General features: G+C 51.7%; 1 protein-coding gene and 1 non-coding gene across 5 annotated transcripts in view; one reads left to right on the plus strand and one right to left on the minus strand.

Moving 5' to 3' along the window:
* The first annotated feature begins 2,590 nt into the window (after positions 1 to 2,590).
* KLHL26 (kelch like family member 26) overlaps positions 2,591 to 26,120 on the plus strand; it is a 28,817-nt gene continuing 5,287 nt past the window's right edge. For 2 of the 4 annotated variants that reach the window (XR_011471582.1, XM_070416467.1), the window contains exons 1-2: positions 2,591 to 2,674; positions 24,970 to 25,152. Coding sequence is in view for 1 of the 4 variants with exons in the window: in XM_070416467.1 (XP_070272568.1) it covers positions 2,592 to 2,674; positions 24,970 to 25,152 (266 nt within the window). In the remaining 3 variants the exon portion in view is untranslated. The remainder of the gene's footprint in view (positions 2,675 to 24,969; positions 25,153 to 26,120) is intronic. The other 2 variants (XM_070416470.1, XM_070416469.1) reach the window with 2 other exon arrangements.
* Positions 4,856 to 4,946, minus strand: LOC139011940 (small nucleolar SNORD12/SNORD106). Its single transcript, XR_011471743.1, has one exon. It is a non-coding gene; the product is annotated as a small nucleolar SNORD12/SNORD106 (small nucleolar RNA).

The following is a 26,120-nucleotide window of genomic DNA, read 5'->3' on the forward strand; positions in this document are numbered from 1 at the left end:
ATTCATCAGATGTTGACCTGTCTAGTTTATTTATTTATTATTTTTTGTTTTTTGGTTAATCCTCACCCGAGGGTATTTGTCCATTGATTTCCAGAGAGAGTGGAATGGAGTGAGGGAGGGAGGGGGAGAGAAAGAGAGAGAGAGAGAGAGAGAGAGAGAGAGAGAAAGAAACATCAATTGCTTGGTTGCCGCCTGCACAAGTCCAGACTGACTGGGGTGGATAAGAACCTGCAACCCAGGTATATGCCCTTGACTTGGAATTGAACCTGTGACCCTATGCTCTAACCACTGAGTCACTGAGTAACGCCAGCCAGGATGACCTGTCTAGTTTATAAAGAAGCAAAACTAAACACTGGGAGCATTTACAGCTCACTCCAAGGCCACTCAGTGGTGAAGGGCAGATAGGTGGAGGAGGACCCAGCATGAAGTTGTAGGAAACAGGCATCCTCTACCCTCCAAACCTCAGTTTCCTCCTCTGTAACACCTCAGGTTTACTAGAAGGCTTCTGAGCGCTGACCTGGGGCCGTGAGTCCCACAGCTGATCCAGAGCAGGGGAGCAGATGGCAAGGCCCCTGCCTCTGAGCGAGCCGTGTCAGCTGCGGGCCAGATGGTGGCTAGGCCTCAGGACACTGTCTGCTGTGTCCCCGCTTGTGGGGTCTGCCAGATCACAGGTCATCATTATTGGATGAGGCTGTGCAGTAACCTTTGGTGTCCCTCCAGGTTCCCTACCTGCCTGTGCCACATCTCAGGTGTGGCAGGCAGCCGTGCTAGGCCAAGAACACTGCCCTCCTCTGCCTCACCCCACATCCCATCTGTTGCATCTCTTATTGGCACCACCTGCAAAGTACCTCCTGACTAGGACCACCTTCCAGCCCTTCTCTGCCATTACCCTGGGGCAAGTCCTATAATTTGTCCTAGAACACTGTCCCTTATTCAAGATGTTGCCCCCTACTGTCATGTTGGTTACATCCCCTTTGCTGACAAGCCCCTCTCCTCATTTTATGTAGGAAAATGCCTCCATAGTGATCCACAAGCTCCCCATGACCTATTGCACCCCTCTCCTTCACTTTTCCCTGCCAGGCAACACTCCAGGTACACCCCTGCCTCAGGTTCTTAGTACTGGCTGTCCTGTGACGTGCACTCTTGGAGTACCTAGTGTGACCACAGCTCTGTGCGTCTGCAGCATGCCCTGCATGTGCACACAGCCAGGGGCCCAGTGATCTTGGGCTGTCTGTCTGACATGTGGGTTGAATCTGGGTGTTTATGAAGTGTGTGTGCATATGGATGCCATTGACTGCAGCCGTATGTTTGGCGGGTGTGTGAGCTGTAGGTCTCAGCTGAGCAGGGTTTGATGCCTGCATGTGGTTCATCTGGAACAAAGGCTTGAGTGGCTGCCGACCACAGTCAGGAGAGCGTGTGTGTGTGTGTGTGTGTGCGCGTGTGTGTGCAGAGATTGCTGGGAATGCATGTTGCTCATGCACGCACTCAACATTGAGCACTTATTGTGTGCTGGAGAGGTCAGCAGGGCCCTTTCGCACCTGGTATCTGTCAACTTGAAGTGTCAGTTCCTGAGCATTTTACACAAACGATCGATTGAACACCTATTATATACTTGACCCTCTGCCGGATATGGATTAGTTGGGTCTGGTTCTACCTACAGTAGGTTCTATCTACTCAAGAGGCCTCTTGCTGTCTCCTCTGTCATGTCTACCCTCTTCTCTGAGCGCTGACTGCAGGGAGGGCTCTAAGCCCTATCTGGACCCCCCAGGGTCTTGCTCGCTGGACAAAAGATGGTTTTCCGACTCAGAGAGTGAAAGAATAAATGGGCTCAAGGCTGGAGAGAACATCCTGGGAGTCTGAACCTTGCCAGGGCGGAGTTTCTAGACTTTCCAAGGGGTGGGAGTAGAGGTGCCCTCAATAGCTCTGGGAGCTTTACGGAGGAGGCCCTATTGGCTCAAACATGGGCTGGAAGTTCGACACCTGGGCACAGGGTGAGAGTTCCGGTGTTAGAGGGTGGTCTTGGAGAGGGGGTGACTCTGGAGGGGATGGGTGGTTCTCAGGGCTCGGGGTCCAATTTCCCAAGCCCCACCTCTCATTAGGCTCCATCCCTTGCCCTTTCCGTAGCAGACCCTGTCCCAGACCTGCTGCACCTCACAGTCCGGACAGCCCTCCTCCACCCGCTTCTCTCTGGTCCCACCCTCGCCGATCGCCACGCCTCGCCAATCGCCACGCCTTTATCCCCCCCGAACCCTGCAACCGTCTTTTAGGCTCCGACCCATCCCAGACCAGGCCCCGCCCCTCTGTGGACTGAGCCTTGCCCCTCGCCCCAAGACCACGCCCCTCGCCACAGGCCCCGCCTCTCCTCTACTCAGGAGCGCAAGCCTTCTGCCCTCGCCGCCCCACCCATCTTCAGACCCCGCCCCTCCCTGGAGACCACGCCCCTCCCGGGAGACCACGCCCTCTCCGACACGCCCGGCCCCCTTCATCGCTCAGGTCCTGCCCTTGCGGAGCATGCCCCGCCCCCCGATCCCCAAGTCGCAGTTTTCTGGACAGGCGCGCGGCTCCCCGTCACTCGAACGCGCGGCGGTAAGATGGCGGAGTCCGGTGGTGGCGGCGGCGGCGGCAGCGGTGGCGTTGGCTTCGGTGCAGGCCCGGGCCCGGAGCGCCCAAGCAGGTGAGACCCGGCCCGCAGTGGGCCTGCAGCTGCCCCCGGGCTCAGGTGGTCTATGGGGAGTCCTGGGGCTTGGAAGTGTACTGGGCGGCCCGAGGGTCTCTCCGGGGGACCGCAGGCTTTAGGGGCTGCTGAGGGGCACCTGAAGGAGGGCTGGGAGCCCCAGGACCTCGAGGGGTCTCCATGTGGCTCTGGGAGCCAGAGGGGCCATTGTGGGGCTTGGAGGTCTGAAGGGAAACCTCGGGGCTCCTGACTGGGAACTTGGAACGCCAAGGGGTTTGGGAGGCAGAGAGAAGGGGCGGGGGCAGTCCTGAGGTTGTCGGTGCTGTTTTCGGGACGCTGAGGAGGGGACTGAAGGGGGCTTGCAGGGACTGAGGCCCAAGGTTTTCTAGAGGTGCTAAGGGACCCCGAGTGTTGTAAAGGTGGCCCTGAGGGCGTGCTGAGGGGACCCGGGGTGGGTGAGGGCTGTGGAGGGCTGGGATACGGGGCTCAAGTGAACCTGAGGACCTGCAAGAGGCCTAAGAGGCCTGGAAGAACTTGGCTGGGGAGGCTGTGGGGCCCTGGCGGGGGGGGGGTCCCAGTGAGTCTTGATGGGCAGGGACGGGGATAGGGGTCTTGAGGGGCCAGAGTAGGTCTTGGGGAGCCTGAGGATGGTGAGAGATTCCTGAAGGTCTAAAGAAAACAAGGAAGATATATCCTTTCCCAACCCATGGGGTTTAAATATCCCCCCTCCCCCACCACCCCTTTTAAAGGACTTGAAGCTAGGTCTTGCCTTCAGACTAAGGGGCCAGAATTCACCCCTTTTGGTAAGAGGGAAGTCCCCTTTCCTTTTGGCTAAGTCCTGAGACTGGTTGCTTGAACCCAGAATCGGTGTAAAACTTGATGTTTACAGGTGTTGTTCTGGGTTTTCAGAGGGAAGAACACCGGCTTTAGGGAGCACAACCTCCCTTCCTCTTGACATTGCACAGGGCCACTGTGGCCTAGCCCAGCCCCACCCAGCCCCCTCGGACAGCCTGCCACCCTTGGCTGACCGCGTACAAAATTTGGGCTCTTTCTCACTGGAGAGGTTATGGGAGCAAATCATTTCAGTCAACGTGATGAATGATGAAGTTGGTCAGTACTTGTGCGCTGTGGTGTCATTTCTCCTTGTGGGGACCTGGGGTGGTGCTGGCCAGAAAGGCCTGACGGCCCAGATGCACGAGTTGGGCTTTGGAGGCCTCCAGCAGGGAGCAAGAGAGATTCAGAGGGTTTGGGAAGACATTCAGCGGGTAACGTGGGCAGGGTGTGGTGACCAGGCATGAGGTGGCATGTGAGGAACAGATAAGAGGGGACAGTGGACCTAGGTCCCTGCCTTAGGCCCTGGGGTAGGATCATCTGGGTGAGGTATAATTAATTGCATGTGATACTGTTCACTCATTTTAGCTGAGCAGTTCATTGGCTTTCAATAAATTTATAAGGGGGAATAAATGGTGATGGAAGGGACTTGACTGGGGGTGATGAACACACAATACAATATACAGATGGTGTATTATAGAATTGTACACCTGAAACCTATATAATTTTATTAACCAATGTTATCCCAATAAATTCAATAAAAATAAATTTATAATTCTGAGTATGCATCCATTAACACAATCCAGTTTTTCATAACGCTTTCATCACGACTCAGAGTTCCGTCCAAGCCCGTTGCAGTGAAACCCGCTCCCATCCTCGGCCCAAGGCACACCCTGATCTGGTTTTTTTTTCTCTGTAATTTTGCCTTTTTAGAAAATTTACAAGAACAGGATAATATAATCTGTGGCTTCTTGTGATTGGTTTCTTTCTCTTAAAATGTTTCTGAAGTTCATCTAAGTTGTTACAAGTACCAGAAGTTTGTTCTTTTTCACTACAGCATAGTGTTCCATTGTATGGATGGACACAGTTTGTTTATCCATTTACTGGTTGTTTTCATTTTGATAATTACAAATAAAGTTGCTGTGAAGAATTGGTTATGTATATATTTTTAAAAAATATATTTTTATTTACTTCAGAGAGGAAGGGAGAAGGAGAGGGAGATGGAAACATCAATGATGAGAGAGAATCATGGATTGGCTGCCTTCTGCACGCTCCCCACTGGGGATCAAGCCAAAACTTGGGCACGTGCCCTGATGGGGAGTTGAACCGTGACTTCTTTTTTTTTTTTTTTCCAATGCATCAGACAAAAACTGGCAAATAGTTTAGTTAGATCAACAGGGTCCATCTGATGGGGTGAACCGTGACTTCTTGGTTCATAGGTCAACGCTCAGCCACTGAGCCACGCCATCTGGTTGATTATGTATCTTTGTGAGACATATACTTCCATCCTCTTGGGTATATAATTCGGAGTGAAATGACTGGATCCTCTATGGTAGGGAAGCTGCACCATTTTGCATTCCTATCAGCAATACATGAGAGTTTCAGCTGCTCCCCACCCACACCAGCACTGATGTGGCCAGTCTTTAATTTTAGCAATTCTAAGCGTATTATGGTATCTTATTTTGGGTTTAATTTGCATGTCCCTAAGAACTAATGATGTTGGACATTTTTTCATGATTTCATTGGCTATTCATATTTTTGGTCAAGTGTCTTCAAATTTTTTGTCCATTTTTTAGTTGAGTTGTCTTCTTATTGACCTAAATTTTTATTTATTGATTGATTTTGGAGAGAGAGAGAGAGAGAGATCAGCATTGATTTATTGTCCCACTTATTTTTGCATTCATTGGTTGACTCCTATTTGTGCCCTGACCAGGGATTGAACCCTCAGCCTTCGAGTATCGGAATGATGCTCCAACCAACTGAGCTACCGAGCCAGGGCTCTTATTGACATTTTTTTTTAGAGTACATTTTAATTAATTAATTTAAACATTTATTGTTGAAAGTATTATATATGTCCCCTTTTTCCTCCCATTGACCCCCTCCAGCCCACCCCCATCCCCCCTCCCACCCCCACCCCAGGCCCTTACCACCCCACTATCTGCGTCCATGTGTTATGCATACTAGTATATGCATACAAGGTCTTTGGTTGATGACCTCCCACCCACCCACCCTCTCCCACCTTCTTTCTGAGATTCCACACGATAGAATCCATTTAAAAAGCATCCAGGTCTAGAGATCTTTGGGATGGAGTTTTGTTTGCTGTTCTTGTTTGTTTGCCTTTGATAGGATTTTTCTTCAAAAGTAGCTGTCCAAAGTTCTTATTGACTTTTGAGGAAGGGAGAGAGATAGAGAGAAACATCGATGAGAGAGAAACATCGATCAGCTGCCTCCTGCACACCTCCTACTGGGGATGTGCCCGCAACCCAGGTACATGCCCTTGACCGGAATTGAATCTGGGACCTTTTTTTTTTTTTAAAATATATATTTTATTGATTTTTTACAGAGAGGAAGGGAGAGAGATAGTTAGAAACATCAATGAGAGAGAAACATTGACCAACTGCCTCCTGCACATCTCCCACTGGAGATGTGCCCGAAACCCAGGCACATGCCCTTGACCGGAATCAAACCTGGGACCCCTCAGTCCGCAGGCCGACGCTCTATCCACTGAGCCAAACCGGTTTCGGCTCTTATTGACTTTTACGAGTTCTTTATGTATTCTAGATTCAAGCCCTTTATCAGATACATGATTTGCAAATATTTTCTCTTAGTCTACAATTTGTCTTTTCATTTTATTAATATCTTTCACTGGGCAGGTGTTTATTATTTTGATGAGATGCAGTTTATCAATGTTCTTCTTTTATGGACATGCTTTTAATGTAATATCTAAGAAATCTTTTCTAAATGGAGGCACTTCCTTTTTTAATTTTTTAAATTTATCGTCTAAAGTTTTACGTACATATGTCTCCTTTTTTTCCAGCTTGATGCCCCCCCCCCCCCCCCCCCGCCAGTCATTCCCACCCTGGGCAAGCCCCCACCGCCCCAGTGTCTCTGTCCATTATGCTAATATGCATGCATACGAGTACTTTGGTAGCTCTCTAACCCCGCCTCCCCTGCCGTTTGTCTCTGGATCTATTCTTGTTCATCAAATTATGTTGATCATTATATCTCACATATGAGTGAGATCATGTGATATCTATCTTTCTCTGACTGGCTTATTTCACTTAGCATAATGCTCTCCAGTTCCATCCATGCTGTTGCAAATGGTAAAAGTTCCTTCTTTTTTATAGCAGCATAGTATTCCATTGTGTAGATGTACCACAGTTTTTTAATCCACTCATCTGCTGATGGGCACTTAGGCTGTTTCCAAATCTTAGCTATTGCAAATTGTGCTGCTATGAACATAGAGGTGCATATATCCTTTCTGATTGGTGTTTCTGGTTTCTTGGGATATTGTCCTAGAAGTGGGATTACTGGGTCAAATGGGAGTTCCATTTTTAACATTTTGAGGAAACTCCATACTGTTCTTCACAGTGGCTGCACCAGTCTGCATTCCCACCAGCAGTGCAGGAGGGTTCCTTTTTCTCCACATCCTTGCCAGCACTTGTTGTTTGTTGATGATAGCCATTCTGACAGGTGTGAGATGGTATCTCGTTGTTGTTTTGAGAGGCACTTTCTTAAAAGATATCTCCGCTGCCCTGCTGGTGTGGCTCGGTTGATTGAATGTCATCCCATGCACTAAGAGGTCACCAGTTTGATTTCCGGTCTGGGCACATGTTCGGGTTGTGGGCTCAATCTTTGGTAGGGGGTGTGCAGGAGGCAGCTGATCGATGTTTCTATCTCTTCCTCTCCCCTCCTCTCTCTCTAAAATCAATACAAACATTTTTAAAAAAAGAAAAAAAGAAAAAGCCCCAAGACCTAAACATATTTAAAAAAAAAAAGACATCTCCATAATCTCTAAGATGCCCATTTACCCCCTTCCATCCATCCCAGTGAAAAATCACTGTTGTGTTGTCTGGAGCAACTGATGGTATGTGTGTGTGTGTGTGTGTGTGTGTGTGTGTGTGTGTGTGTGTCTGTCTGTCTTATTCCTGTGGTGCTAGTGTAGGGAGGAAGGCAAGAAGCCCTAATATGGTGAGATGGAGCACACAAAAAGAAGACCAGGCCCTAACTGGTCTGGCTCGGTGGATAGAGTGTTGGCCTGCGGACTGAAGGGTCCCAGGTTTGATTCCAATCAAAGGCATATACCTTGGTTGTGGGCACATCCCCAGTAAGAGGTGTGCAGGAGGCAGCTGATCGATGTTTCTCTCTCATCTGTGTTTCTAACTGTCTATCCCTCTCCCTTCCTCTCTGTAAAAAATCAATAAAATATATTTTTTAAAAAAGACTAGGTTTTGACGAAGAATGTGGTACACAGTAGTCCCCAGGGATCTTTTGAAATGTAGAGGCCTTTGTAGCTTTGTTCATTTATTATTTTCTTCATTTCTTCCAAATGGGCCAGCCAGGCCTGGTGTATGACTTGCCCTGCTTTATTCTTCATCCTTCCACACTCCAAGGTCATGGCCTCCCAAAGTTACCTGCGTTCAGCTAGCCCTGAGGGCACTTTTTCTGGTCACCTTGTTGTATGTGTGTGTGGTTTATTTGTTTATTGTTATTTTTTGTTATTTATTTTTTGTTTTGGTAAAACTCATATAACATAAAAACTCACTCATTTAAAGTATACATACATACAGTTCAGCCAGTGTGGCTCAGCTGGTGGAGCGTCCAGTACACTGAAAGGTTGCAGGTTTGATTCCAGGTCAGGGTACATACCTAGGTTGTGGGTTTGATCCCCTGTCAACCGATAGCTCTCTCTTGCATTGATGTTTCTCTCTCTCTCTTTCTCTCACTCTTCCTTCCCCTCTCTCTAATATCAATAAGCATATCCTTAGGTGAGGATTTAAAAAATAAATTAAGCTGGCTGGTGTGGCTCAGTGGATTGAGCGTTGCTCCATGCACCAAGAGGTCACTGGTTCGATTCCTGGTAAGGAATTAAATGAATTAATTAATTAAAAAATAAAGTGTACAATTCAATGGTATGTAGTACATTCCCAATGTTGTTATGTAGCCTTTATCTATTTCCAGAACATTTCCATAACCTCAAGAGGAAATCCTGTTCCCATTAGCAGTCACTCTCCATTCCCCTTCTATCCCAGCCCCTAGCAACTACTCTTTCTGTCTCTATAAAGTCACCTGCTTTATAAATAGAATTATACAATACAGGATCTTTTATGAATGACTTCTTTCATTCCATGTAATGTTTCAGAGGTTCATCTACATTGTAGCATGCATCAGTATTTCACTCTTTTTATAGCTGCATAATATTCCATAGTGTGGACATAACACATTTTGTTTATCCATTCACCAGCTGATGACATTGGAGTTGGACCCACCTTTTGGCTATTTTGGATAGTGCTGCTATGTGAACCCCTGTGTTCATTTGTCTGGGCTCGATACCAGGAGCAAAATTGCTGAATCATATGGCTGTCCTGTATCCTTGATCACGTAATCACCATTCAACACTGCTTGTTCTGTTTATTAGTGGAAATGCCTTGATGGTGGGAACCATGTCTTATATGTCTAGAACACAGGCTACACAGAGGAAATAAGTGTTCAAGAAATATGGCCAGGTAGGGAGGGATGGATAGAGTGTGGAAAAGCTCTCCAGAGCTTGCAATATGGCAGGTGGGAAGTCTCATCTATGGACAGGTTGGTCCATAGCCTTTTTGGGAAAACTTGTGGGACTGCTGGGGGCAGGAGTTGGCTGGCCTTGTCTGGAAGGCTGCCTTTTCAGTCTGCCAGGAGGTGTCTGCATCTGCCTTTTTGTCCCATGAAGGTTTTGCCATTTGGCCTGGGGTGGGGGCAGGTCCTGTCTTCCCCTTGGCCCTTCTAGCAGTCCCACAACTTGAGAAACTGTCCTCGAGGGGCTGTGCTCCCCCACCACCCCTCGTATTATATAACTTGTTTGTTCCAACTTCTCTTTTCTGCAACCAAGGGGGGAAAATGAAAGAGAAAAGCTTATTCTCTTTCCTTCCTGTCTCCAGGGATCAACAAAAAACCCGTTGCCTAGTAGAGACGGTCGTTAATGACTGAGCCGAACCTCCGGGATAGATGAAGCATGGCTGCCTCAGCCAGGGCTTGAGGAGGGGAGGTGGAGACTGGCTGCAGGCTCAGTCACACAAAAGACACTTGTCCTCTAGTGGGTCCCCTCCCTGCTCCACCTTTGGCCCTCCGTGAGGTTCAGGTTCCTGGAGGGAGAAGAGGTTTGAAACTGTGCAGGGTGTTAGGGGGAAGAGGTACTCGCCAGGGAGTTGAACCTCCCCAGCTAAAATTCCATCGCTATGAGGTACCTAGCTGGCTGAGTTCCAGAGGAGCCCTTTCTCCACGGAGGCTCTTCAGACGCTGGGCCTTTGGCATCCTCACTCCTTGGCCCATCTTCCCTAAAGGTGTCTGGATGGGGCCCAGACTTGCTGACTCACACTGCTCCTGGGGGTGAGGTGAGGGTATCTGGGTAAGGGACATGTCACCCACAGGTGTTTCCTTGGGAAGTTGTGCCCAGCACACAGTGTGAGTGGGTTTGGCACAGTTCAGCTGAAGTGTCTGCTCCTGGGTTGGTGGCCTTTGTTTGTTTAAATTTTCCTAACAAGCCATCTCTGACTGCATCCTAGCTTGTGTCCACTAAGCCTCGAGGCTCTGGAAGAGTCCAGTTCCCCAATGCCTGTGCAAAAGACTGGAGGATGAGAAGGTTCTTGTTGCTTTGGCCTCATCCTCTTTTTCAGCTGGCCCTGCAGACATGGGGACTCCACTATTCCTCTTGGGAATTCTGGTGGTTTCAGGGGCCTCATCACACCCACATGTCTGTGGTCCCTCCTTCCACGAGTAGGACAGCCCTACATACTCATTGTGTGCCTTGGGCATATCTGCACACCTCTATGCATTAGATTCCTCATCTGGAAAGTGGGAGGAATCTACCCTGGGGCAGGGTAGCTTGAAGAAGTGAGCTAGGGTGAGGGTGTGCTCAGAGGGTGCCCAGCACTTTGTATGTGCATGTGTTACTGCAAAGGTAGCGACGTTGCCCTGGGGCCCTGATGATGTCAGTGTTCTGTCCACTGTGCCTGTGTGGGCTGGGAGAGGATCATGGGGTATTGGCAGGTCAGTGTGGCAGGTGGGGAAAAGAGAATGTTGGTGTCTTTGTCAATTTGGGTTGCTGAAATAGAATACTGTAGACTGGATGGCTTATAAACAACAGAAATTTATTTCTTCAAATTTGGAAGTTCAAGATAAAAGTGTCTGGTGAGACCACTTCCTGATTCATAAATGGTGTATTCTCACTGTCTCCTCACATGGTGGAAGGGTCTAGGAGCTCTCTAGGGTCCCTTTAATGAGGTCACTAATCCCATTCACAAGGGCTCTACCCTCATGACCTAATCACCTCCCAAAGGCCACACTGTCTACCACCATTACATTAGAGGTTAGGTTTCAACATATGAGTTTTGGGGAGATACAGACATTCAGTCTGTGGCAATTGGCCTGAGCAGTTGGGAGGACGATAGCATCATTAGTTGGTGGCCATGAGAGGGACAGTAGCAGGGCAGTGGGAAAATGGACCATGTCAAGTCTTAGCTGCTTCTGCAACATGAGAGCAGAAGTCACTGTGAGAGCCTGGCACTCTGGAGCAGAGTGTGGGCACAAGTTGGGTGGGTCTTAGCGGAGTATTGGGATGGGGGCAGTTGAGCCTGAGGTAAACTGGAGGGAGCCCTGGGCTGGTGGTGCTGGGGGTCGGACCATGTTGCTCGTCCTTCCTCAGGGAGTGAGGTGCCTCGTTCTTTACCTCTGCCAGCAGAGTCCCGGCAGGGTCCAGTGAACTCTGATGTGAAATTGCTCTGAAAACTCCACACTTTGCTCTGAATTGATCAGGGTGCTCTGAATTGATTGTCTGACAGCTGGACTGCTTCCACATGGTAGCTGCTACCCCCTGGGGACGCCTTCTTGTTGTTGTCCATAGTACCTGGGGTACAAAGGTTTTATTAGCTTCTGCTATCATTGTGCCATCTCCAGGGAGCCCACCCGGTGTATCATTCACTGTCTTTAATAGCAGTTATTTTTGATTACCTATCCGCAGGAGAGCGTTCAGCAAGGCCAGGGTATAGGTTTTGTGCTCTCGTGTGCCTGCCACTGTGTTTGGTGCTGGGCTTGCTATGAAAGGAGGGAGGGGAACGGGTGGGTCCTGCCCTTGGGGCTCCTACGTGCCAGCAAGGAGTGAGTGAAACAGTGCTGCAGTCATTGGCCTACGGTTGCCATGACTGATCCCGAGGCCAAGTTGGAGGTTCCTGCCTTCTTGGAAAGGTTCTGAGCGCCTCCTCAAGAGCGAGGTTTGTGTCATCTGATGTTTAGTGTCATCAGCTCAGGCGAAGGGGGTCGAGTGAGGTGGTTAGTTCTGGGTGCTGGCAAGGGGTGTGTGCAAGTTCTGAAGGCGGAGGAGACAGGCTTTTCACGGGTCTGGAGTCAGAGAGGAACTGGAGTGGGTGGGAGGGACGAGGCAGGAGACTGGAGGTGCAGGATATGGGTGAGGGGACACATAGGTCAGATTTGTGTTCTGGAAGGATCCCTTTGACAGGAGAGGAGGGGGCCTGGACCAAAGTTGGAACTGTGGAGAGGGCATAGGTTTGGGGAAGATTTGAGGTTGAACTTGTGCAATGTGCTGAGCAGTGGTGGCAGCCAGACAGGGGTCATCTACTCTCAGGATCCAGGAGTGCATGCTGGGGGAGGATTTGTGAGTAGGTGGGTGGGCAGGGGAGGACCAGTCCTCACTGGACCTGAGAGGCTTTGCTGTCTGCCAGCATCCGATAGAGAGCTGGGAGGTAGACATCCTACCTCCAAGTCTCACTGGCTGCCTCTGTCCAGAAAGCCCTCATGCCTCTCCTTGCTCAAGGACCTCGGGTCTTCCAGCCAACAGGTCCTGGTCCCAGGAATGTCCCTCCTCGAGAAAAGCCCTTGTCACTGCAGGAGATCTCCCCAGTTTGATTCTACTTGCAATGGACTCTGAATCTCTCCTTTTTTTTTTTAATTAAATATATTTTATTGATTTTTTTAAAAATACATTTTATTGATTTTTTACAGAGAAGAAGGGAGAGGGATAGAGAGTTAGAAACATCGATGATAGAGAAACATCGATCAGCTGCCTCCTGCACGCCCCGGACTGGGGATGTGCCCACAACCAAGGTACATGCCCTTGACCGGAATCGAACCTGGGACCCTTGAGTCCGCAGGCCGACGCTCTATCCATTGAGCCAAACCGGTTCGGCTATTTTATTGATTTTTTACAGAGAGGAAGGTAGAGGGATAGAGTTAGAAACATCGATGATAGAGAAACATCGATCAGCTGCCTCCTGCACGCCCCTTACTGGGGATGTGCCCGCAGCCAAGGTACATGCCCTTGACTGGAATCGAACCTGGGACCCTTGAGTCCGCAGGCCGACGTTCTAGCCACTGAGCCAAACCGGTTAGGGCAGAACCTCTCCTTTTGAGTACGCACCACACTCACTCCTATTTGCTCTCCTCTCTGTTTGCCGCATCCTGGTCCAGCCCCTTTTGCCGCCTCCTCCTCCTGCCGGCTCTGTGCCATTGTCTCCCACTCTAACTGGTGGGAGGCTGCTCATTGTCCCCCCATCTGACACCTGCCAGGGGCTTCCTCAATCAGAGCAAAATCAGCTTCTCCACGTGACCCCCTCAGCCCACCCGCCAGGCCCCCTAGCTTCCATCACCCTGCCCTCCTCTTGGGCCAGCACCCCTCCCGGGCCACTAGCCCAGCTCCCACTGGATGTCCTGTCTCAGCTTTTTGCACAACCCCAGTGTTGCCGCCTTGGTTCCTGGCTGATCCATTTGTTCACACTCCCCACTCCCCACCACAGCCCACTGCCTGCCTCTGCTTTGTGTTCACAGAACATTCTCTGTGCTTAGGACTTGTGCCCCCAAAATGTGTGCTCCTCAAGGGCAGGGCTTCATCGTGGAGGCTCTGATTCCATCTAGCAAATACTCCACACATAGTCTGCTATGGGTTTGCCAGGGTTGCTGGCCTGACCGAGGCTTCTGGAACAGTCCTTCATGGCCTAACCAGGTGAGGGGCACCCTCCCCCTCCTCCCTTTATTTCATGGCAGGATCTGGATAGAAAAACAAATTCCCAGGCGTGTTGTCAGTGAATCGGACCTAAATGAGAGAAGCCAGTGAACAGTACCTTTTGGCAGGTGTGCTTTGTGTAAGATCTTAGTGCTGTGTGTTGAACACGGAAACAGCTGGCTGCTCTCCCTGTCCAGCTGCCTGCGGTGGGAAATGGGGGCCACCCTCCAGGTCCCTACTAGCAGACCCCCTTCCTTTTGTGGTAGCGCTAGCAGCTGTGCAGATGAGCTTTTAACACTTGTTAACCCTGGGTCTCCAGTCCCTTCTTTCTCCCCTTCCCAACCTGTCCCACGTCTCTGTAGAGCGGGCTGCTCAGGATGCAGAGGACAAATCCTCCCTAGCATTCTTCCCCTGCAGAACAGGTTTCGGGGTACATCCAGGGTGACTTTAGACCCCTCGCCAAGCAGCTCAGGGCTAATCTTTCCTATGAGCCTCCTTGCCACACATGAAAATATTGTGATTCCGGAGGAAGCAACCAGCACCTTTGGGGAATCTCAGCGCTTTCCTGTGAGTGAAGCAGCTTCTGGAATTGAACATGCTCAGCCTGGAGGAAATCTTGAGGGGTGGACCATGGGCTTTTAAAGCCTCGAGGGTGGTTACCCAGTCCAGGTCCAAGATGTTTCCTGACACCACAACTGCAAAATTCCACAGGGATCCAAGACTGACTGGACCGGGCTGAGCTAGATATCCGGAGAGCTCTCCTCTCAACGGGGTGTTAGGACTTGAAGCAGTCTGCCAAAGGAAGCAGGAATGGAGACGTGATCACCCAGAGTCCTCTGTAACTGGAGCTAAGAGTGAGGCATTCTCTCAAGGAATGGTTCAGGGGGTGGCAAGGTGCCTATAAGGTGACAGGCATGTAAGGGAGCCCCAGTGAAGACCCCAAGGCAGCTTCCATTTGGAAAACTTCCAGGACTAAAGTTGTAGTGAGGGCTGGGGGGCAGCTGGGGGGAGTGGTCCCAGGAGGCCATCTCTTGCTTTCTCTCTTCTCCTTCCTCCTCCCTTTGTCACAAAAGGGGATGATTGGGGCCCGCCTGCTTCTAAGGTAGGCTGTTGGGAGTTCACAAATGTTTATGCTGCATGTGAGTCACTTGCAGAAGCAATGGGTAGTGTTTTCCTTGTTGAGGCTGATGGCATGGACTGCCTTGCAGCTCCAACCTTAGGCATGCTTCCAGCATTTTAGCATTTAGAGTTGCTGAACTTTCGCAGTGGGGGGCGCGGGTAGCTTGTTGACCTTTACCAGGGCGCCTGCTGTCTCATTGCAGGCAGGCGGGGCTCAGGCTGAGTATGGCCACCACCTACTCACCCAGAGATCGCCCAGTGTGGCTTCCTCGCCCCCCTCCCAGTCCCGGGCTAGGAAGCCTGTGTGCAGTGCTGGAAGAGGTGGCAGCTGGAGAATTGTTAACTCCACAGTGGTTTTTCCAGAGGCTCATCTGGAATGTGGTGGTCAGGAGGCCAGGACCTGAGGCTTCTGACATTGAAGGCCCTCTGGTTATAAGCACCAGAAACTCAACTCAGTGCCTTCAATAGAAAAATAAAAGTTCATTGTTCACATTAAAAAAAAAAAAAAAAACGTTTAGGGAGGAATTCAGTTTTAGGTCTCTTCAGGGCTCAGATGATTCTCCTGGAATCTGACTCCCATTTCTCAGCTCTGCTTTCCCTCTTGACTGGGCAAGGTGACCCCACCTTGCTCCCCACCATCCCAGAATCCCCAGGGGAAGGTGAATCTCCATTCTGGTGGGTCTAGAAAAAGTCTCAAGGTAGACTCTGATTGGATGGGTGATTCAAATCCCATTCATTGTGGCTGGGAGCCTGGGAGGCTCTCGTTGGACAGGATGAGTCATGAGTCTTTTCTTTCAGCCCAGGGATGGGGTTCCCCTGATCCCTACTACTGGGGCTGACAGTGAAGAATAGAGGGTTCCCTGAGGAAAACGGGGACCTTCTCAGAAGATGGGAGGGATGTTGGTACCTCCTAAAATGAAGATGTTCATGACAGGTCCCTTCTTATGCTTTAATTTGTGCTGCTGTTGGAAGGGCCTGGCTGAGCTATCTCCACAGCTGTGTTTGCCTATGTCTGGCCTGGCACCACTGGGCATGAGCACATGCCATATCACTTGGCAGAACCATCCCTTTCAGGGCCTCAACACCTGTCCTGCCAGGGGAGGCAGCTGGGCTGGGCCTGAGACACTGGAATTTGGCAGTGTTAGAATGTCACTGGGTTTTTGAATGGTGTCCTGGGGCCGTGCAGTCATGCACATACTTGCCTGATTTGCAGAGTGAAGGGGTTTTGCTCATTCAGGTGGCTTTGTTTCCAAGCCCAGTGAAGTAGGGATAATGTGGGGGGATGGGCTGATACTGGGATTGGCTTTGAGTCAGTGGGTGGGAACCAAACAGGCAAAACCTTGGCCTGAGACTTGCTCACCAGTCTGCCCCTGCTACTCATGGCATTGGGGGCGGGGGGCCCTGCTGGGGTTCGTGGGCAAGGGAGGCTGTGGAGAGATCTGGCTGGACTGTGAGGGCAAGGGAGGCCATGGGCGACCTGCTTCAAGAAGGCTTGGAAGAACTGGGGGACTTGGGAGTGCAGCATAAGGAGGAGGGTTAGAGGGCAGGAGGAGTTGGCCCTTCAACATGGGGCCCAGCATGAGCAAAGTGTGGAGGTCAGATGTCCCAGAGAAAATTTTGCTGAGGGCTTCCTGGTTGAGCCCAAAGGATAATATACCCAGTTACAGGACTTGGACCAGGAGGGTGCATGGAGGGAGTGAACAGAGCAGGTATGTGTAGCAGAGATTTGTAGGGAGTAGAGATGGGAGTCAAGCTCTAGCCAGTGCTGCCCCCTAGCAGCCATCCACCTATTACCTCACGCATCCATTTTACCCGCCTATCCACCAGTTCCACCCATCCATCCATCAATCCACCCATCCATCCATCCATCCACCCATCCACCCATCCATACATACATACACCCCCTGCAGCATCCAATCGATAAGTGTGACTGAGCTCAGAGCACATTTTGGGCATGGTGCCTGGCACAGGAGCACAGCAGGAGATAGAATCCATCCTACCTTGCCCTGGTGAGGCTCCTGTTTCAGTCTTGGGGAGATAGGCTGGGAACAGACAGGTGGTGTGCCAGACAGAGCAATGAGTTGGGAAAACAAATAGAGCCAGGTCGGGGATCTGAGAGGCCTGGGGGAGGGGCGGAGTGCTCTCCCAGCATGACCCACCAGAGTGGGGCAGTCTCCCATGAAGCAGCTGGAGGATTAGTGGGCTAATCTACACCCTTGTGGCCGGCACCCAGGAACCGCGTCCTGCCTTTCCTGCTGTACAGCTCCACGTCCACTTTGTGGCTCGGCACCCCAGACAGCGGTCTCAGTGATCATGGGCTCCACCCACCTGGGGCTACAGAGAAAGACTGACACCAGCCAGGCCTCTTGTGTGCTGTGTGGCCTTGGACCTCTCTGTGCCTGAATCTCTGTGCCTAAGTGCCCTGTCTGTAAGATGGTAATGATAGTGGTGTTCCCTTTGCCAGACTGCCCACTGAGAGGTAAGCTGGGAGCCAGGTCTGCACCACCCAGCCCATAGCTCTGTATGGAGTGGGTTCTCACCAGGACAGGGAGGGATGGGCACTGTGGGAGCAGAAAGCTTGCTGCTGGCAAGGGACGTTGGGTTTGGGTGTCCTTTTCCTTCTTCCTAGCCTTGAGAAGTGGCCAGAGTTGGGCAGGTCTGGGAATGGTGGGTGCTGCTTACGTGGTCCTCCTGTCCATCGGTAGTAGCTAGATCCCCACTTGTCCTGGGCTCCCAGGGGCATCAGTAAGAGGCTGGGGTGAGGACACAGAGCCCGAACAGGTCTTGGCCCAGTTTGAGGGACACTGGGCTCACAATGGCCCATGATTGTGAGGCTATGGAGAGCATCAGGGGGTTTTGGCACGGGGGTGACAGGGTCTGATGCAATGCCCTTCTCCTGGCAGGAGGGTGGATGGTGTCTGCAGAGTACTCCCCCATGACCCAGTGAGTCCTGGGGGAACATGGGGGTTTGTGCTGTTTGTCCCATCAAGTCTCAGAAGGGCAGGACGATGGAGCTGGCAGGCCCTATCTGGAGTGGAACCAGCACTAAGTAGGGCCACTCTGTGCCAGGCTCTGTGCATTAGGGATCTTAGATAGGCCTCGGCCAGGGTCTCGTTGTGGGGCTGGTGACACACAGGCTGGGCAGGATGGGAGCAGCTTTTCTCACCTCTAGAGTCTTCAGGAGGATTCATGAAGGCTCTTTCAAGGTGAATGTGGTTCCAGAGCCTACCTGTCTGCCCCACCACCCTCCCCAGCCTCAGCCTGCCTGGTGTTATGTGGGGGTCTCAGGAGGTGCCAGCCCTAGGTATGGGCAGGTTGCACAGTACTTCCTCTGGGCACTCCCTGACACGCCCTCTCTTCTGTCACCCTGTCACTGCTTGGCAGGCACAGCTAGGCAGAAATAAGGCCATACATGTGGATGAAGTCTCCAGATGGTGATATCATGAGGAAGACTAGGGAATGTGTGGCCTGGGGCTATTTTTCAGGGCTCAGAGAGGGGGGTTCTGTGGGTGATGTGCTCCCAGGGTAGGCTTAGAGTGGGTCTGGCCATGTCCATGGCCTTTGGCTCTTGGAGGGGGCAGAGCAAGTTCTAGGATGTGGACTAGGCTCTGCCTCCACCTGGCGGCCTGGCACACCTGCCCTCCCTGGACACCCAGATCCACCCATAGGGAGTACAGATTGGCATGGTGCTGGCAGTCTGTTTTAAGTTGTCACAGAAGATATCGCAGAATAACCAGCATGATGACCAGGAGGGAGAAATAAACAACTGCTGATGCTGTAGAGAGAGTCCAGGGCTTGGAGGACCTGGGATCTGGGGCCCTGGCTGGGGTTTTTTCTCTCTCTCTGGGTCTCTGTCCCCCTTTTTCTGGGACTCTGTTCCCTCTGGGTCTCTACCAGTGGATTGATGCCCTGGCCTTCTGGGACACTACTGTGGGAACCTTTATCTGCTTCTGGCTCTGAGCTTTTCTCTGCTCCCCCTGCTCCCTCACCTCCCCTGTAAGCCCAGGAACCAAGCCCTGCCAGAGAACTGTAAGCATCTCTGAAGGAGCTGCCCCTTATCTGTAGGGATGGCCCCAGAATGGGCTTGCTGCCCCTTGGGGGTGAGCGGGACAGAGCAGTCCCAAGAGAGAGACGCTGACATGAGTGGGGGCTGTGAGCCAGAGCAAGGTGCCAAATCCTGGAGACTGTCCTTGGGCTGTGAGCATAGCTCTCCAAGCTGTGCAATATCGTAACCATGGTAACAGTGGCTGGGCTGTCTGCCTCTGTGGGGCGTGTGAGACCCTGGCTTTGTTGCACCTCTTACCCACGGAGCTGCGGTCCCAGGAGCCAGCCATGGCCTTGGCAGAGCCAGTGGGCTACATTGTAGTGAGCAGGTATGGGGGCCATGCTGGGCCTCGGTCTCCCATCTTGAAGGGGATACTTGTTGCACTGTCCTCCTGTGCTCGTAGGGAATTCATGAGGTTGCCTATGAAGAACCACTTGCAGTAGGTGCTTAGCTAGCCTATCTTTTGAAGGTTCAGTATGAACCTTCCAGTATGGAAGTTTCCAGTATGGCTAGACGGGAGGTGGGGGAGGGAGATACGTGAAATAGAGCGGAGAAGTGGACCAGCAGGCTGCCAGAGCTTCATCAGGGCTCTAGAGTCCAATTCCCCCTCTCTGAGCCTCTGGCCCCCTCTTTTTCTGAGCCTCTGTCCCCCTCTTTCTCTGAGTCTCTGTCCCCCTCTCTCTCTGTGTCTCTATCCACCTCTCTCTGTCTCTATTCCCCTCTCTCTCTGGATCTCCGTTCCTCTCTCTCTGGGTCTCTTCCTTCTGTCTCTGGGTCTCTGTCCCCCTTTCTGGGTCTCTGCCCCCTGAAGTGCAGTATCTTCCCTGCTGATGCTCCTGGGACTTTGGGTGGAGTGGCTGAACTCCCTGGTACAGCGTCAGCCGGGGTACGAGCCAACCAGCTGTGCTGCGCTGCTGTGCTCCTTGGAGCCACATGGACAATAAAACCAAAATTGGCTTTGAAAGTGGAAGTGCTCTCTGTTTTGAGGGGAAGTGAGGGAATTTGCATGTCAGAACAGTATGTTAAAGGGGCAATACCGGCAGACTCTGTTCTGGCCTGAGCTTTGGGCTCCATGTGGGGGTGGGAAAGGATTTTACAAAACCCCAAAGAAATGTTTCCATGAAATTCCTGTTGTTGCTTTTTCTTTTTCTTTTTCTTTTTTTTTTGACATTCCAATGAAAAGAACTGTTCCGGAGCTTTGGAGATCTCCTGTAGGGTTGGGAAACTGACCATGGAGACCAGGGCCAGCAGTGGGCAAGGACAGGAGGAGGAGCACTCCTCCTCCACCATGGGGCCCTGTCACCCTGTGGCCACTCCCCATTGGACCGTCCTGCCTTGGGCTGGGTCTCCTCACAGCAGAACCTGAGGCAGCCTGTAGTATATTCATGGGGTGACGCCATGAAGGACTGGGGAGAAGGAGCCCATGTAGGGGGCACCAGTAGGGAACTGGTGACAACGTGGGCAATAGGCTCAGTGGCTGGGGTTCCCTGAGGGATTATGGGTATCCTGCTATGTGGTGGTCCATCTGGGGGCATTTACTCCACCCAGTCCCATGGGCCATCAGCCCCTGTGCAGGGAAGCCCCAAGGGAAGCAGAGGCCATGTTCCCATGTCTAGCACAGGCCTGGGCCCGGCCAGAGGTTCCCAATGACAGTGCTGGAGGAAGGGGAGGCGCCAGCACAGGGGTAGGGGATCAGGACAATCTCAAGCCCAGGCCAAGTCTGTGGGGGCATGTGCAGCCCCTCAGCGTCCAGATCCAGGCAGAGAGTCATCCAGGACAGCAGTGAGCAGCCTCCAGAGACACTCTGACCAGCTGCTGACGCACTGGCTCCGATGACTCAGTGCTAGTGACCATGCTTGGGTGGCTGTCTAAAGACTCCGACTGGCCCAGGAAGGCGGCAGCAGCCTTCCTGGAGGAGGCCTATAGTCCCGCCACAGCGGCCGCCCCCTGTCTGGCTGGCCTGAGTAATGGGTCCTTGCTTTAGTCATTGGTCCCAGGCCTCAGCACTCCCTCCTCCTCCTGCCCACCTCTGCCCAGCCATGTCTGCCTCTGTCCAGTCTGGGACTCTGGCCTCTGCTGGCTTCTTCCCTCCCTCCCTGAGCTCCCCAGAGGCTGTGAGATATGTGAGGGGTAGTGCAGGGGCTTTAGGGACAGTTGTCCCATCTTTGAGATGGGAGGAAGGAAACAGCTTGTGGGGTGCTGGGAGCCTTGCCCAGCACGCGGAGGATGTGTACTCAGAAAGTGGCTGTTTCTCACTCTGGTTGTAGTTCGGCCCACACCCTGTAGGCAGCAGCCCAGTGGGCTTGGTTGGAGTTCCAACCTGGTATCCTAACTCCCATCTATGAACATTTTAACTGCCTCTATGCTCAGCTGAAGGGCAGACCCTATCAGAAGGCACCATAATTCTTTGTACCTCCTTGAAGGACATTTAGCTCGTTTCCCATCTTCAGCCCCCAGAAATGCTATGTGGGGAGTATTCTCACTCCTCTCTTGCACATGTGAGCACACCTCAGATAAATCCCAGAAGTAGACTTGCTAGTATGAGGATATGTGGTTCTGCCGAACTGCCTTCTTGGAGGTTGTCCCACTTCGCACTCCCACTGGGAGCAGGCATGAGTGTCTGCTGTGAGATAACCTGATGACTGCCCCCCTGAGCCAGCCCCTTGGTGAGCACACTTTCCCTGTTTGGAAGAGGCCTACTCTCAGGTCTTTCCAGCCAGCTGCTTTCTTTCCTATAAACCAGTGGTTCTCAACCTTCTGTCCCTTTAAATACAGTTCCTCATGTTGTGACCCAACCATAAAATTATTTTTGTCGCTACTTCATAACTGTAATGTTGCTACTGTTATGAATCATAATGTAAATATCTGATATGCAGGATGGTCTTAGGCGACCCCTGTGAAAGGGTCGTTCGACTGCCAACGGGGTCACGACCCACAGGTTGAGAACCACTGATAAACCATCAGCCCACATCAGTTGTGCATTTTTCTGTGAGGTTGCCAGTTTTGTATTGATTTCTTGGGGCTCTTTATATATGGAGGACCATATATGTTCAGGGACAGAGCAGTTCCACAATAAAGTTGCTCTTGGTGTGATATCTTCTTGTGAAAATGTGAACATGCATATCTGTCCTTGGGCTTAGGGGAAACACAAGAAGTTCTCCTGCCCTGCCCCAAAGTCTCCAAGAAAAAAAGAGACCATCTGAAACCAAACTAGCAAAATGTACAGAATCTGTGAGGCAGGTGTCCACAGAGAGGCCCGCCTGGCTCAATGGGCACCTACCATGTGCCAGTGCTCTGTGGGTGGTTCCAGACTTTAAGTTCCCAAGTGCATGACCATGTTCAGTGGCTCACAGGTGGCAGGATACAGTCCCCCACTGGGCCTTGCCACCTCCCTAGCCCAAAGGGAAGCTGGTAAAAGTAGGTGGTCTGTGGTCCATCACTTCTCAGGAGGTGATGGGAGCCTCACCACAGCCCTGTGACATCTGTGCTCCTGCCTGCCCCATTTGACAGTCAAGAAAGAAAGACCTGGAGACCAGGGAATGTGTCTGAGTCACACAGCTGGCTGATGGCAGGGTAGGGATCAGAATCCTCCCTCTGCTTCTCACATCAGATGCCAGAGCCTGGTGAGGTGAGGTCTGTGGTACAGCCTGGGCGGGTTTCCTGGAGGAGTGGGTCTCACTGATCGGCATCTCCTAGCCTTTGGGTCCTTGCCTGACCCCCAGACATTCCACTAAGGGCTAGGCTCTGGGTTTGGGCTTTAGGGGGTCCTGGTGATGAATGCGACACACTGGTGCTTGGAACTGTTGAGTCCAAGTCTGCTCCTGGGAGGGGGCTCCAAGGGGTCACACCAGCTGTCCTGACCTCTCAGGTCACTGTGCTGCACAGGCCAACGCTCTATCCACCGAGCCAAACCAGCCAGGGTTGTTGTTTGTTTTTGAGGTGAAATTCACATAATATAAAAACCATCATTTTAAAGTGAACAATTCAGTGGCATTTAGTATATTTACAATGTTATGCAACCATCACCTCCATCTAGTTCCAGAATACGTTATCTCCCCAAAGAAACTCTGTCCCCATGAGCAGTCATTCCCCATTTCCCCTTCCTATCCCGGGACAAACCCTAATCTGGTTTCTGTCTTTATGAATTTGCCTGTTTTGGACATTTCATATAAATGTGATCATACAACATGTGGCCTTTTGTGACTGGCTTCTTTCACTGAGCATCATATTTTTCATCTTTGTCAACGTTGTAGCGTGAATCAGCTTCATTCCTTCTTAATATTCGTTGTGTGCACACACCACGTTTTATTTATCTCATTCGTTGATGGACATTTGGGTTATTTCCACCACTTTGCTTTTTAAAATTTAAAAAAAATTCTAAAATGATCTTTGCCTTCTGAATCCTCATTTGGAGGTGCAGGGATCTCTTGTCCCCATCCCCCCAGCAGCTGCCTTCATAGGTAAATCCATCTTCTTACAGCAGATATTCTTGGTTTTGTGGCTTCCCCACAATTTGCTGTTTATCCCACATTGGCCAGGAGGTGACAGGAAGATCCCGTGTGCCTGCTGCTTCCCTGAACAGGCTCAGATTCTGCTGTGTCCTCTCCCAGCTCTGGGCGATGGGTGAGCTGCTCAGCCTGCTCTGTCCCTAGCAGATGGGACTGACGACCTTTCCCCTTGACCGGGCAGCCAGAGTGTAGCCCACAGCCAAGTTCTTCTGAAAATGGCCAAGGAGACATTGCGGTCATGTGGCTGCCCTTCCCCGTAGTGCTGGGCACACGAGGTATGCTGGGCAGGTGTCAAAGTGGCTGGGCTTTGAAGGCCGGGCCCTTCTGGAGGTGGCACCTCCCTCCCTGCTGTGAGAGGCTGGCCTGAGGCACCCGTGTTCCCAGGGCCTAGCACTCCTGAGAAGTTGCAGGTCACGTTCCTCATCCCAGCTCACAATGGGCTCTGTGCCAGCACCCAGTATCTTAATCTCACCCTCTGTAGAGGAGCGATAAGTGTACCATGGGGGCAGCTTGCTGGGGCTTAGGGGACAGTGGTCACTCCGTGCAGCATTCAGGAGACACGTTTAGAATAAAAAATAATGGAATAGAGCTTTTAAAAGGAGAGGCTGGAAGTAACCCAAATGCCCATAGATAGTTGAAGGGATGAAGAAATTGTGCATTCATACATTCACACAGTGGAATAGTACTCGGCCATAAAAAGGAGGGAAGCACTGATACACGCTACAATGTAGGTGAGCCTTGAAATATGATACTGAGTGAAAGAAGCCAGACACAAAAGCCACAAAAGACTACTTGTTGTCTGATTCAATTTATATGAAATGTCCAGAACAGGCAAACTAATCCAGAAAGTGGATTAGTGGTTGACAGGGGTTGGGGAAGGGGGATGAGTGAAGGGAGGGATAGAGAGTGACTGCTAATGGGGATGGGGTTTCTTTCTGGGAAGATGGAACTGTTCTGGAACTAGATAGAGTTGGTAGTTGCACAATATTGTGAATATACTAAATGCCACTGAATTGTACATGTTAAATGGTGAACTGTATGTTACGTGAATCTGACTTCAATTAAAAAAAAAAGGGCATGTGCCTGGCCAGTGTGGCTCAGTGGTTGAGCGGCGACCTATGAACCAAGAGGTCATGATTCTATTCCTGGTCAGGGCACATGCCTGGATTGCGGGCTCAATCCCCAGTAGGGGCGTGCAGGAGGCAGCTGATCAATGATTCTCTCTCATCATTGATGTTTCTATCTCTTCCTCTCTGAAATCAATAAAAAATAACATATTTTTAAAAGAGGGACATGTGGTTTCCTCAGGTCCCGTCTGAAACCCTGCCCGTATCATCACCAGCAAATGGCAGTTTCTGCCCTGAGGAGTGGCAGGGCTTGGCCAGGTTTCTACTCTACTGCCAAGGCTCAGTGGGCAGGTGGCAGTCAGGACCCAGATCTTGTTTCTACTTCTCTGGGGCGGATCCTGGTGATTTTACCCATGCCTGGGGCAGCTTCAGAGCCTGGGCGAGCTGTCCAGGATTCCCGGGCTGAGGCCCTGAGGCCTCTGAGCCTGACACTCCTCCCTGTTCCCCCATAGCATGGCTGATAAGAATGGAGCTCTCAAGTGCACCTTCTCTGCACCCTGCCATAGCACCAGCCTCCTGCAGGGCCTGGCCACACTTCGCTCCCAGGGCCAGCTCCTGGACGTTGTGCTCACAGTCAACAGAGAGACCTTCCATGCGCACAAGGTGGTCCTGGCTGCCTGCAGCGACTACTTCAGGTGAGCACAGGCCTGGGGGATGGGCTGGAGAGTGCAGATTCTTCTGAGAGGGGCAAGTTCAACTCTAGCTAGGGAGGGATGGCATTGAGGGAAGGCGGCTGGTGTTGGCCCAACATTCAGTAAACCTAACACTTTTCCCAGGTTTGCAACTTACTCAGACTTTTCAGGGATATTACACAGGCCAGTAGAATATACCTGGGGGACAGAGTGGCCTGTGGGCACCCAATTAGCCGTTTCTGTCCTGAGGGGTGGCAGGGCTTGGCCAGGTTTCTGCTGTGTTTTTGACACCTGTGTGAGCTGGCCTCAGAATCCAGCAGGGACTGGCACATATCCCTGTCCTTGCAATACCTGTACTCAGGCCGAAGGACAGGAGGGACTCCCAGGCGGTGTCCCCCGAGTTTGCCAGGCTCTGTTGCAATCCCCATGTGACAGGCGAGACCTTGCTGAGTGTCTGGGTCTGTCTGCTCTGAGGACCCTTTCCTAAGAGTGTCATGCTGGGGGTGAGTCTCTGACTCTGCTTTGCCAGTGGTGGCTGAGGCGCTCATGTGACCGTGTCACAGAGTCCAGCCCAGGTGCGCACCACAGGCTGCACACTCTCCGAGGCTAGGTGTCCAGCCCAGTGTGCCCCCGACTGCCCGCCCTGCGGGCTCAATGAGGCCCTTCTGGGGAGCTGGAGAAACCAAGCCATCTGGGGCGCCGCTTCTATTTTTATTCTGGATTTGGGGACGGGCGGGCCGCCCCAGCCAGAAATGCCCTTTAAAGGCTCCTTTGCGCTGGCACTGCAGCGGCAAGGCCTTAAAAGGCAAAGCTCCCTCCCGTCGCAATGACTGTTTCTGCCTTCGACAGGCCGATGGGACTCTCGGGGACAAGAAGGGGTAGGGCCCTGGGGCTGGCAGAGCGCTGCTCCTGGAAGCGATATGGCACTGCTTTGTGGAGTGCTGGGCAGTTGTTCGTTGATGGTCCCAAGG

Source organism: Myotis yumanensis, unplaced genomic scaffold (genome assembly GCF_028538775.1).
Source record: "Myotis yumanensis isolate MYYU_CA2020_CCGP unplaced genomic scaffold, mMyoYum1.0.hap1 SCAF_5, whole genome shotgun sequence".
Taxonomy (NCBI): Eukaryota; Metazoa; Chordata; class Mammalia; order Chiroptera; family Vespertilionidae; genus Myotis; species Myotis yumanensis.